The 13,109-nt window shown below is 41.1% G+C and overlaps 2 protein-coding genes across 3 annotated transcripts in view; one reads left to right on the top strand and one right to left on the bottom strand.

Annotated features, from left to right (window-relative positions):
- Positions 1-13,109, bottom strand: part of LOC146577138 (protein NLRC3-like) — a 291,287-nt gene that overhangs the window by 102,815 nt on the left and 175,363 nt on the right. The gene's annotated exons all lie outside the window — the stretch shown is intronic.
- On the top strand, positions 5,700-7,825 carry LOC146577142 (uncharacterized). Its single transcript, XM_085269710.1, has 4 exons — positions 5,700-5,762; positions 6,069-6,176; positions 6,254-6,427; positions 7,031-7,825. Exons 1-4 carry the CDS (start codon positions 5,700-5,702, stop codon positions 7,661-7,663), a joined length of 978 nt encoding a protein of 325 aa, XP_085125836.1. The 3' UTR covers positions 7,664-7,825.

The raw sequence follows: 13,109 nt of genomic DNA, 5'->3' as shown, positions 1-13,109 counted from the left end.
GCTTCATTCAGACTCTGTTATTGAAGATGTTGTTGGTACAAAGTTCATCTGCTGCTCACATGAATCCATGAAAGATTTATTTCACTGAATGTTTCTTCAAAGCTCATTTCAACCTGTTGAAGTCATGAATGAAAGTGCAGACTGAGAGTGGATCACATGATGTTTGAGGTGTGTCATGTGACATGTTCAGTATTGTCACACATGTCTAGATTGTCCCTGATATCATAGCTGCTCAAACACTGATGATTATATTTGAAGAATTATTCCTGATGGCAGCAAAGTTTGAATGGAGCTCTCTGTCTGTGCTGATTTGTCGCCCTCTGGAGGTCAAAGCACAAACTGCATGATGTCACTGTAACCACCACAGTGACAGGAAGTGTTTTTATGACTGAAACACTGAAATGATGCTAACGGCTGTCGTTAGGCTCACTGACAGCAGTGCTGATGTGTTCATGTCAAACACTGGCTCAGGTCAGACTCCTTCATCCTTCTCCAGCGTGAGGCCGCCCTCAGACCCACAGGAGCTCTGACCTTTGACCTCCTGACCCTAACCATTTTAGTCTTGTTGCATCTTTAAATGCAAATCCATCCAAACTGTAGCCGAGCAAAAGAAGCTGGAAGCTGTTCTATGAATGATGTTGTTGAAGGAGCTTGGAAAGAAAAGCGTCTGGACTTCTTTAAGTTGCTTGATGAGGGACATGGACGTCTTAACGCCCACTCACATCCTGGGACATTTGATCACAGGAAATCACATGATAGCGTGGGGCTAGATCTCACAATGGGTTCACCCAAAACCTTGGCTGATTGAGACCCACACCCGTTTTCACGGAGGAGGAGGAGTTTCACATCCTGAACATGTGACAGCCTGGTTTAAAGGGACCAAAAGTAACTGGACACCTGATTCAGTTCAGGTTTATTCATCCGCTCCAAACCACAGCAGCAGTCACCTGCAGGGAACCAGCTGATCCATGTAACTAGGGACAGACCACAGCCCAGAGCACTGGTTCATGATGTGTTTGTGGACTGTAGGTTGTTTGGATAGAGATGAGATGTACACAGCAGTCTGTCTCTAATGTTTAATGAAATGTTCTGAAGATGATAATAACTTGTGATTTTCTTTTGAATGAATCTTTAATCGTGTTGTAGGGCCTCTGACTCTCATGAAGATTTTCACATCAATGTGCTTTTCACAAAGATATTAACAATGAAAATGACGTGCAGCCCTGAACTACTCATGCGTTAACTCAGCGGTTCCCAACCCCCGGGTCACGGACCGGTCCGTGAGTCGTTTGGTACCGGGCCGTGAGAGTCGAGGCTCGGTGTGAAATTGATGGTTGATAGGTTTGTAGCATAAACCTGTTCGCTGGATCGTTCAATCCAGCTACACAGCAAAGCAAGACACGAGTAGTTCTTTATGTTTCTCGTGCACGGGAGAGACCTGGACCAATGCCGTTCCTTCGCTTGACCACAGTCGCTCTCGTCCGTTCTCTCGTAACACTGTTCTTTTATTGAGGTTACACGAATATACATAGGTTCATTAACATACACGTGAACAAAGGTACCAGTCTGTATGTTATGTGTGTGTGTGTGTGTGTGTGTGTGTGTGTGTGTGTGTGTGTGTGTGTGTGTGTGTGTGTGTGTGTGTGTGTGTGTGGGTGGAGTCAGAGTGTGACCCCATAAACGACTTCCCTAAACCTGCTGGTCTGGAAGTCCAGCAGTTCATCTAAACAAAAGGCACTTAGACTAAAACAGACATCCTACCACAAAACAATAAGAAGGTAGCACCTCTCCCATGATCCCAGGACGTGGGTGTGAATGCCAGAACACTCTGGAGTCACACAAAGTCTTTAAAGACTACTATCATTACACAATTGGTTCTACACCTCTGAGCATATATGGTTAGATATTCCCCAATAACAATGACAATGATAAAATATAAATCCAACAATGGTTTTCAGGGTTTTTATCGTTAACTTCGTTTCCCTGGGTCTTTTCCCGTGTTGTAGTCGTGTGTCTTATTTTGAAAGAAATGTTTACGCGTTACCATAGTGACCAGAGAGCATTAAGGGTGCAGACAGGTGCATCCAACAACATTTTATTTTCCCTTATTTGATTTATGGACCTAACTGTATGAACTGGACTTTGGCTTTAATGCTGCTCCTCTTCATCATTGCTGTGTTGCATTTCCATCATTCTGCTGCTGGATTCACTGCAGGCTTTAACAAACACTCCTTTGGGTCCAGGCCCAGCCACGTGTTTGTAAGCTGCTGTGCTCCTCACAAATAAAGCCTGAAGCAGCTCAGACTGTTAGAAGCAGCACTGAGCCCTGTTACAGTTATAGTGTTAGAGCAGCGGCTGCAGCCTACAGCATTTAAACTAGCTGACAGTAAACACATCAGTCCAGATGTTACCACATTACTTTGTGATGCTGAGAGTTAAAGGAGACTGGCTGATTAAAATCCCATTCCTTACATCACCGTCCTCTGCTCTGACTGCTTTCATTTAATCACAATCAGAATACTTTTTTGATCCCCAGGGGAAATTATTTAGGTTACAGTGCTGCAGCACAAACAGGAACAAAGACACAACACACTAAGTAAGAAATAGCACAATATACACAATATATACATGCATACATATGAGTCACTTATAAGTAACATGTGAGTGCTGGGGTCTATGACAGCAGGCAGGTCTGTATTTATGTCCAGGCTGACATGAACAGCTAGTAGTTCAGGGTTCAACACTCAGGAAAGTGTGTGACCTTCCACACTGACAGAAGATGCTAAACATGACTTTAAACTGTTGTTTGTTAAAGCCTCACAGATCTGAGAGCAGGGCTCAGTGGGTACATGAGCCTTTATACATGAAGGCTTTCTGTTTCCAGGAGAGGAAACATGTGATCCAGCTGTGTTTGGTCACATGGATCTGCTCTGCATGGATCACCTGACTAAAACATGTTGTTATTATTGTTCTTACAGTCTTAAATCGGTACATCAGGTGGGTCACATGACACCCGGGGGTGACAGCAACATCTTTCCTCTTTAGAAAGCTGCTCTCTGTCCCAGGAGCTGTTGTCACAGTAACAGCAGGAACAGGAAGTCACATGCTCTCTGCTCTGTGATTGGCTGCTTCTTATCTCAGCTTCCTGCAGAGGGTGGGGTCTGCTGATAACGCACACCAACAGAAGTGTGACTTTCACTTCCTGTTTATTGCTGTTGTTCTTAAAGCTCTCAGGCGATGCTGCAGCGCCCCCTGCTGACACAAACTCCTCCCTCTGTCTCAGAGGTCACAGGTCAGCCTGCTGCAGAGGGTCTGCCTGTTCATGGACTTCCTGTTACAGAGACGGGTCTCAGCGTCAACACTAGTTTCTGATTGGACGGTGTGGAAAATGTTACGAGTTCAAAATTATTGGGGATGGAGACAAGAGAAAAACCACAATAACAACACTGGTCCGGTCGGGTTGAGTCAAACGATGATTTTAATGATCACACACGTGGGAGATGGACACTGATGCAGACAGCCTCAGATCTCAAAATGGTGGAGCATTGCTCAAACTTTTATAGCCTCTGGTGCCTCCACCTTATCATAAAAGCCTAAACATTCACATGCTTTCTCTCACACAGCGCCTAAGCTACGACCTTGGCTCCCTGTTTATCTGCTCCTGCTGAGATGGGGCAGAAAACTCCAGCATGTTCTCTTCTAATCAGACAAATAAGGCGATGACTTTCTGCAAACAGTATTTCTTATAACTCAGCAGTATAATGCATCATAAAACAATATCATTCATTCACAATAAATCAGCAGTTTAATATAATGCACATCAGTTTAACTAATGCAATAGTTATCAGCTTCTTCTAATTCAGGAGAATAATGCAAACTAAAACTACATAATAATTCACAATCTTTAATTAGGGGTATAACATGGCATAAAATAATATTATAATCTAACAAAACCCAGCTTCCTCCAGCCGAGTGATGTGTGGATTCATCACTCTCTGTGGATCAGTGTAAGTCTGTGTGTGGGTCAGCTGCAGGACTTGTTTGACCTTTGACCCTGGCAGACAGAGCTGGTTACTGCTGTGTGACTCCTGCCGTCGCTCCACTTTAAATTTTACTTAAAATAAGTCCTGACATGGCCCCGCCCCCTCTGACCTGCTGCTCCTGGATGTGCTGAGGACACAGCGGAGGCTCAGAGGGGGCGGGGCTTTTCCCGTGGCGGTAACCAAACTGCATTAGGTCGCTGCAATGCCAGTGTTTAACCACACCTCTTCTGACTGACCTTTGACCTCTGACATGTTGATTTGATCCTTATTTAATGACGTCTTTTATCTAGTGATTTAATTCTGTGTATTTATATGTGATGGTGTTCCTGCGTTCAGCCTCAGCTGATATCCACAGACGCTCCTATTGGCTGGTTTTAAAAACACATTTTTCCATTAAAGAGACTCTTTTAAAAACACGTCTGCCTGAAATTCACATTTCATTTATTTTGGGGGATTTTAACAGAGAGATAGAACTTTATGAATCCCTCATGTTTATCCTCCAGGAAATCCAGTTTGTAGCAGCAGAACACCGACAAATCTTTACACAGCACAGAATTAGGATATCAAATAAAGGGGAATAAGAGAATATGAATATAAGCATAAATATGTACATATATACACAGACCTCACACAGAGACAGCAGCTACACTGTGTGTGGATGTGATCCACAGTCACAGCTGTGGGTTTCAGTCAGTGTGTCTCTAACTTCATGGTCACATTTCAAAGCTTATTGGAGCCAGAAGATGTTCAAGTAAAAGATTTGTTGCTGTACTCGTCTACCAGGATAACAGGAGGTTCATAAAGCTGTGTAATACTTCAGCTTTACATCATGCAGTAGTAGTTTATTAAACCCCCCAAAATATGACTATCCAGAGTTGGGACCAGGAAGCAGAGTTGCAGTCTTACACGCCTCTCTGCAGCTTCTCTCCTCCTGCTACCCCCCAAAAACCCATCTCCATAGAGACTGTGTCAGCTCCCAAACAGACAAAAAACAAACTAACAACCAGCAACAAACAACTTAAACATAAACAATCACAAAGAAAGAACAATACAGTATCCACATCTGAACCAAAGAGTAAAACAGTGAAATGTGGATTATTAAACATTAGGTCTCTCTCCTCCAAGTCTCTGTTAGTACATGTTAGTAAAAACATTTCTGCATTTATTTATTTTATTTAAAGGGAGGGAACAAAACCTGACCTGTAGGTCAGAAAAACGTCCATTAGCACATCAAGTTCGATTCAGTTTACCGGTAAACAAATATATTTTTCTGCAAGCCTATGTAACAATGCAAATCATCATCAACCAATGTACAACAGTTAAATTATTAATTATCTTGGCTATGTAGCTTAATCTATACATTCCAGTAGCGTTCGCTACAAACAATACAAAAACAACAATAAAGGAAAACAGCTGTCTAACAGACAGCATAGCCGAATTCAAGGCAACACATAACAATAATCATTCAATCGCACTTTGTTTCAAAGTAAGCCCATTAAAGTGCTTAAGTAAATAAAAGTGTTCAAAAACAGCGGTTTTTGAGCCGGAGTTCTGCTCGTGGTGGGAACGCCGCCGCACAAAGTCATTTTTTAATCGCGAAAACGATCGGCTGGTTACTGACAACCAAAAGGTTGTTTTTGGTAGATATTAAAGATCATGGGTGGGCGGGGCAAATGGAGCAGTTTTCTACAGTCGAGTAAAATTCCAGGAAAGAGCTGGGTGTGGCTTTCCTTTAAATCACATGATCAACAGCTTTAAGATGGAGGCAACTCGCTCAGTGTTTCCTGTTTCATTCTTAGACTGTGGCGATGGTAAGTAGCAGCTTTTCACTTGTTACCTGGCATCTTTTCAGCCACCAATGATAGTCATTGTATGTTATCAACATTTCACTAACTATGTTTTCTCTCATGTTTAAAATAGGCCGACCAAGAGCAAAATAGGTATGTCTGCAGACTCTGCTGTAGCCAAAGTTATCAGATCTCCTGTGTTTTTAAATCCCTAACTGCTCGATCATTATCATTTTAGAAGACAACAGTTTCTCAAAGGAGGTTCAAAACTAATGCCTACAAGATTACCAAGAGGATGGTTCGGGGCTCTTACAGGACTCCGGGAAGTCAACACTTGGTGGATGAGGTGTGTTACCTTTGACACTTTTAAGACAGTCCTGTTTATCACTACTAACAATAAGCAAATATGTTTTCACTCAACAGATCCTTCACAGCATGTTGTTTCTGGGCAAAATCAACAACATCCCCTTTTCTCCAGAAGAAATCTTCCCTAATCCTTTTGTTTTGGGTTCTTTAATGAGAAGATATCCCAGGCCTTTAAAGTTGTATTCGACTCAGCTTCCCAGGCGAAGTCCCTTCTCCTGTGTGCTCGACATGGTAAGATAACTCTTCTCACATTTTCAGTCAATCTGACAAACTTCCAGTTTTTAGGAAAGTATAATGCAAAGTGCTTTTTTACTGAGAAATCCAAAGAAAATCCATACTGTACCTTATACTTCAACATATGCTTCTAGCTATACTTCTCCACCAAACACAGAGACTGCAGGAGAGCTGGAGACTTGCTTCAGAATTTGTTAGTTCTAAATAATGTCTAACAGACTCATTATTGGAGATGCTTACAGTCTTCAAGGCGTATATGATGCTGTCACTGTGTAGCTGCTGGATCTGTTAAGCTCAAAGACTCTAAATTCAGCGTGTTTTGACAGCCCGGCATAGCAAAATAGAAAAAAAAAGGTCAATTGGCAAATTTAATTATAAATTAGTGAGAACAAAGATGGATTTTTGCTTATTGATTTAAAATTAAATAGATTTTTGTGACATGTTTCACCCCCTATCTTAAAATGTCTAAATCAAAAGCATCCAATGGTCCTGCATAGTTAAATAAGTCAAGCAGCGAAACAAACATGTTGATCAACTTTCTATGAAAAACAACTATATAATCAGGTGCAACACTTTGACCAGATCTGTAACTGTTTTCAGATCGTCCTGCAAAATAACTCAGAGAATGAAGAGCAAATAAAGCAGAGTCTGCAAGATCTCCTCACAGACTTGGACTTAGAAGAGAATAATAAAAAAACAGCTTTCGTCTCGTCCACCATCTGCATTTCTCAAAAATCCCAAACCAACAAATCAGAAAGGTACTACGGAGTCTCCATGTCCACCAAAGGTCCTAACGCTGGGAAAATTATGATTGCTGCCTCCTGTCTTAGCAAATGGCATAAATATGTATCTGGTGCGGTGATGACCTATTATCCAAACACAGTCCAGAAAGATTACTTTGATGGAACAATTGAAGTACCTGGAAATATCAGGTGTGAGGCTTTTTGTCTCCGTGATGGTGCCAGAATGAAGCCTTGCAGATCATGTAAGAATTTGTTTGGCTTGAACACAGAAGACCTCAGAGAGTGGCCATATGGTAACTGTGCTGAAGCTGAGAGCCTGAGCAATTTGCTTGAAAATGAGAGAGAAGTTGAAACACATGTGGATGAATACTCAGCTGAAAAGGATAACAGGCAGAGAGCTGAGGATGAGGTTGGTAGGGTTCTTAGAACCGTGTTGCAAAGGATTCGGTTTAACTGGACAGGTGAATTTTACAACCCAGAACAAGAGTGAGATTTCATGAAATCATTTGCATTCATCATTCTGATAAATCAAAGATTCTCTGCTCTGACAGCATCTGTGTGGATTTTCTGTAATCACAGAGACGTGTATAAGCACGTTTACTTTCCATCTCCATGTAATTGTCACATTTAATAATTAAAACTGGCTTCTATGGGTTTTTGTTTGTTTGCTTACATATCTAGTGTTTAATGCAATATGAAGCATTATCAGACAGCATTTATTGGGAAGAATCCCATGTTTATACTGGTCTGTACCCAGGGTACACAGAAAATAAAAACACATGTTTTCTTATTATGATCCCAACTATAATTTACTTAAGCAAAAGCACTACATGTGTAGTTATAATATTTATAGCAGTTACTGTTGAGCTTTAAATTTATCATCTTAAATGTTTATATGCTGATTATATTGCTTTATATAAGAAAGGCCTAACTCTGAGTACACTCTGTGCCAAAAAGTGCTGACAGGAAACTGCATGCTTTTGCAGAAACGTGCTTTTGCAGCTAGAAAGTGAAGCTGATATATATCAGTTTTAATTAGTTTTTACCAACTGCTTGCTAGGGCAATCCCACGAGTTTGGTGTTTTTGTATTGAACATGATTCCAAGTGCTTTCTATAACACATAGCAGAGGTGCCACAACAAAGACTGAGAAGAGGACAGGAAGAGACAGTGAAAGAGATGCACTCCTTCGCCATTCATGTTAAAGCGTTGCATAGCTTTAATTTTAGAGAGTGTTGCATAACTTTAGTCATTTTTCTACCACAGGTGAAGCCAAGAATTGTGAAGCTCTCTTTTGGCCAAATACCAGAATCTGTAAGAAGAAGAAAAAACAAACAATCAAATAGGTCATTATTAAGAGAACAACAATCTCTTGATGATTATCCACAGTGTCTTTGATAACTCTGAGATACAAACTGTCAAGGATATACACATCCCAGCAAACAATAGCTGTGTTTGACTAAAGCGATTAATAACAAGGACAGAGCTACAATCACTACAGTCAAACATAAAGGGCTTAATCCTGAATCCAAGTCTGAGCTGTGATGCCGTTGGTGCTGAAAGCTGCTCAGATCCTGAAGCTGCACGTTTTGTCTCTCTCTAACCAAACCAGCAGCAAAAGAAGACACATTTCGCTTGACATAAACATTGTCATGAATTCCCTCTTACTTTTGCTGGTTTGCTTCCACCACCATTAAAACACACACAGAAAAACAACACAGCACAGCTCTCTGCCTCTCTCAGTGTACTTTAAGAACACCGTTTCCCATCTCAAATCTCTGTTTTTGGCATTATTCGCTTGCTTGTTATGAAGCAGTCTACCGTTGTTTACAGCCATTTTTTTTTAATGACTTCCGACAAGACAGCCTCATTTCTGCTGTTCAATACCAAATTTTATTTATTTTTTTCAAATTAAGTGAAACTGCAAAATGCTCTGCTGTGTCTCTATTAAAACCTCTTATTAAAACCTCTGAATCACTTCAGCAGCATCAGCCAATGTACATTTGTTGAGTCGTGGTTCTCGTCTGCTTTTGTTCTACTGCAGAATAATATTTTTAAGGTTATCTACTGTAAAAAGCTAGGCCAGGAAAATCTCCTTCATGGTTTTGTGTTTTATCCTCAGTTACTTTGACACAAAAGCATCTGCTGTGATGCTCACACCTCTGATGAAGTTTCACAAGTGTCAGTACTGATAAATGATCAGAATTATAATGTTTCTGACTCTCTGAGTAAGAATTAAATGGAATCTAATTGGGACCTTGTGAATTGGAATTGAACAGGTCCTAGAAATCAGTGATGATACTCAGCTCCAATACCCACCTATGATATTAGGCTTACGAACGCTGACTGGGTTTCATTTACCAGCTTTTTATGTTCTTCCTGCAGTTTCCTCCCCACATCACTCATCTTAACTTTTTTCCAGTCCTCCTCAGTCTAAACAGAACACACAACAATACAAAGAAAAGCTCAGGTGATTGATCTCTAACACTAGGCATCCCCAGTCTTATTCTTAGCAGTCTAACTTCTCACCATATCTTTGAAGGCCTCTCCATTGTAGTAGCGCTTGGATGCTGGATACTCTATCGTTTTGTCACATAGTTCCAGGAAACTGGAAGCCACCAGATGCAGCTCCTCTCCGTCATAGCCGTACAGCTTTTTGTCCTCACACGTCATCAGCACAAGCTCGTCACATGGACATGAGGTGCCCTTTACCACACCAATAACCTGCATTTTTACAATCTCGGGAAGGTAGAATTTTCCCCAGGCGTTAACTTCATCATCATCCCCGTTGTATTTGGTGTTCTCAAGCTCTTCTATCCACAGGTCAGCACCACTTGGCTTCTTCAGGTGAACGCACATGCTTTTGTTTTTGGAAACAAAATCTTTCACCCATTTCAGGTACTTTTCACCTGGAAAGAAGCAGACAAGGAAATATGGATGAATGTAGAAGTGTTGGAAAAGACAAATAGCAAGGTTATCCTACAGCAGTTTGTGAAAATGTTGTATCTTGAAATAAGCAGGCAAAATGAGGATCTCACTTATCTCATATGTTCTGACTACCGACTTTCTTCAGTTAAAGGACAAAAAAAGGGCACACTGGAGGCTGACAGAGTGTGCAATGGTGGGAATCATTTTGCAGAACTCACTAAAGTTTGTTTCTCCTGGAACAAGCTTTCTACACTTCGGCAAATGAAAATACTGTGTTAAACTAAAAAAGAGCACCAGACCAAGGTCTACAGTACTAACAGAAAAGCATGCCGTTACCTGTTGCCTGTCGACACAGCTGCTGATCTTCCGTACCAAAAAAATGAGGATCCCTGAAAGGAATAGAAAGGTTATGTTAAAATGAATGACTGTCACGGTGATCATGGGAAGCTCCGAAATATCACAACAATAGCTACGAAATCACAAAATGCAGTGTGATGTCTGTAAGCACCAAACATGACATCTCTGCAAATTCATCTTGAAACATGTAGGTACCTCACACGTACAGCTGCAGCCATCTCAGCCATTTATCACTGTGGCTGCCAAGTGGCTGCCACTTCACAAGCGCATGGCACAACATAGAAGAGCCACCTCCACAGGACAAGACTCAGCAGTCCATCTGCATCTTAAGGATAAAGGACACTCTTTCGAGGATGCCAATGTTCACATTTTGGACAGAGAGGACAGATGGTTTGAAAGAGGAGTGAAAGAAGCATCTATGTCCACTGTGAGCGACCATCTTTGAACAGAGGCGGGGTTTACGACACCAACTCTCTGCCATCAATAATCCAGTTTTGAGATCCCTTCCCAGACGCCTTAACGCCCACTCACATCCTGGGCCATCTGACCTCAGGAATCCGCATGATAAGGTGGGGCCAGGTTTCACAATGAACTCACCCGAAACTCTGGCTGATTGGGACCCACACCCAGTTTCACACTTTGGCTCAGGCGATTAGAGGATCATCAGGGGGTCCTTTTGTCCCTCTGTGGGGGGTCACTCCCACTAGGTTTATATCTGGGACTCTCCACCATTTGACCTTAGAACTGAAGAAGCTTCTCGGATGAGAGGTGAAACGTCTTCAAGTAACTTAAAGAAGTCCAGACGCTTTTCTTTGCAAGCTCCTTTGACATTTGACCACGAGCAATCTTTTCTGGTTTGACGCCGTCTTTGTAGCCAGAAACCAGCTCTCTCCTCGGCTTCCTCCACTACACGCTTCCCCCACGCCAGGCTCCTCCGTCACTATAAAGGGGAGAGTCATGAGCTCCATCACCCTCACCTGTGCCATCCAACGTCCCGCCACCAGCCTCCACTGCAGCAGGCCAGAGACCACACCCCTGCCACAATAAGTAAAAGTATATCCTTGCTGTACCCTTAATGCTAAATGTGCTAAATTAACCGCTGCCTTTGCCCCTTTGGGATTATTCTTATGTCACTGGGATGTTGACCTTTGACCTTCACATTAGAGAGATGGGCAGACATAATTAGTGTATGAATTTTAAAGTAACAGGTAATAAAGAGAGTGCAGCAAATGTAGTCAGGTTTATTACTCTGTATCACACATGAGTGCCCGAGGGAGGCGGGGCTGACTGGGGAGACACAGGAAACAGAGAGACAGGGCTGACTCGACATGAAACGATGAAACGTGGGACACGGGAACAGAAACTAAACACAGGCTGAAATGAACACTGAGGGAGGGAGAACTAAGATTACTGAGAGCCTGATAAATAAGAAGAACAAAAACCAAGAAAAACAAGAGTCAAAGAAAAGCAAAAACACAAAGCATTGGGCCAGGACCCACTGCTGTGACATTTATATGTGATAAAAACATTAAAAACTGCTCAGATGTTGAAATCTTTCTACGTATACTTTAGGTTCAGCTCTCCAGCCTGGCATTTGGTTAAGCATGATTCAAACATTTGATTTTGTTTAACTGGTTTTAATTATAGTTACTTTTTGTGAACATTTGTTGCAGCATTTAAAAATACATCATTTATTTTCAAACTTTTATTTGATTTAGAGCATCATATTTGACCAACGTAAATGTTTTAATTTCATATAAAATAACTGAAACAGTGAACTAAATATCTGAAATCTTTCCTTCCTTAAAAGTTATAATCCTACTTAAGTTATAGTGCAAACGCTTAAGCAACAAATATACTTGATGCTAATTAATTAATATTTCCCTTTGATGTTGCAACTATGCGGTCACTTCTGTCTTTAAACAAAATAATATTTTCCAGTTACAGAAATCATAAAGTCCAAACTAAAGTGCTACTGTTGCTATATGCACTTTATATAAATCATGGATGATGGTCCTGACATGAAGGAAGAGAAAGTTACAGGTTGCATCCTTTGACTTTGTCTCCGTGCCTTTGGGCGATTTTCAGAAGGACAGATGTTTCTGTTCAATTCTTAAATCAATTTTTTCAAACACAAACACTATTTTAAAGCTTCTAGAGAGTAAAATATTAATGATAATTATAATAACAATAATAAAAACAAAAGCTCTCAGATCCATCAAACCAAGCAGCAGAAAGAACAATAACTGAAGAGAAAACTTTAACCTTGTAGACTTCATTATGTTCCAGCTGCTCTACAGACGCTGTGACCTCGAACTTAAGCAGGTCGTAAAGTATGTGCAGCTCAATAACTTCATAATCAGACCCTGTGGTATTTAGGCAGCAGAACAACTAAGAATAACAACTACAAATAATGTTTTTAGGTTTCTGTTGTACTGCAAGGTTCTGTACAGGAGAACCAAACCAAGAGCAAATATTACGTCTCATTTACACCTGAGCACGAAGAGCCATCAACATTTAGCAAATTGAATCATCTTTGTTTAGATGCAAGAAGAATCATATAGAAATGAAAAAGTAGAAATAGAAATCCAGAGCAAAGATATCCTCTAATTCAGCGTAGCACATGTGCAGCTGCTGCGATTCACGTAAGCA

The sequence above is a fragment of the Mchenga conophoros genome, linkage group LG3 (genome assembly GCF_057382185.1).
Source record: "Mchenga conophoros isolate Kocher_MC1m ecotype Shallow Benthic linkage group LG3, M_conophoros_male_GT1.1, whole genome shotgun sequence".
Lineage (NCBI taxonomy): Eukaryota > Metazoa > Chordata > Actinopteri > Cichliformes > Cichlidae > Mchenga > Mchenga conophoros.
The sequence above is the reverse complement of the archived record's forward strand: the minus strand, read 5'-3'. Positions and strand labels throughout refer to the sequence as shown.

Bases quoted from the DNA above. Each gene is read 5' to 3' on its own strand.
- LOC146577142 (XM_085269710.1), top strand. From the start codon at position 5,700: ATGGGTGGGCGGGGCAAATGGAGCAGTTTTCTACAGTCGAGTAAAATT. The intron at 5,763-6,068 runs GTGTGGCTTTCC...TTATCATTTTAG, and splicing joins AAATTCCAGGAAAGAGCTGG to AAGACAACAGTTTCTCAAAG. The intron at 6,428-7,030 runs GTAAGATAACTC...AACTGTTTTCAG, and splicing joins TCTCCTGTGTGCTCGACATG to ATCGTCCTGCAAAATAACTC.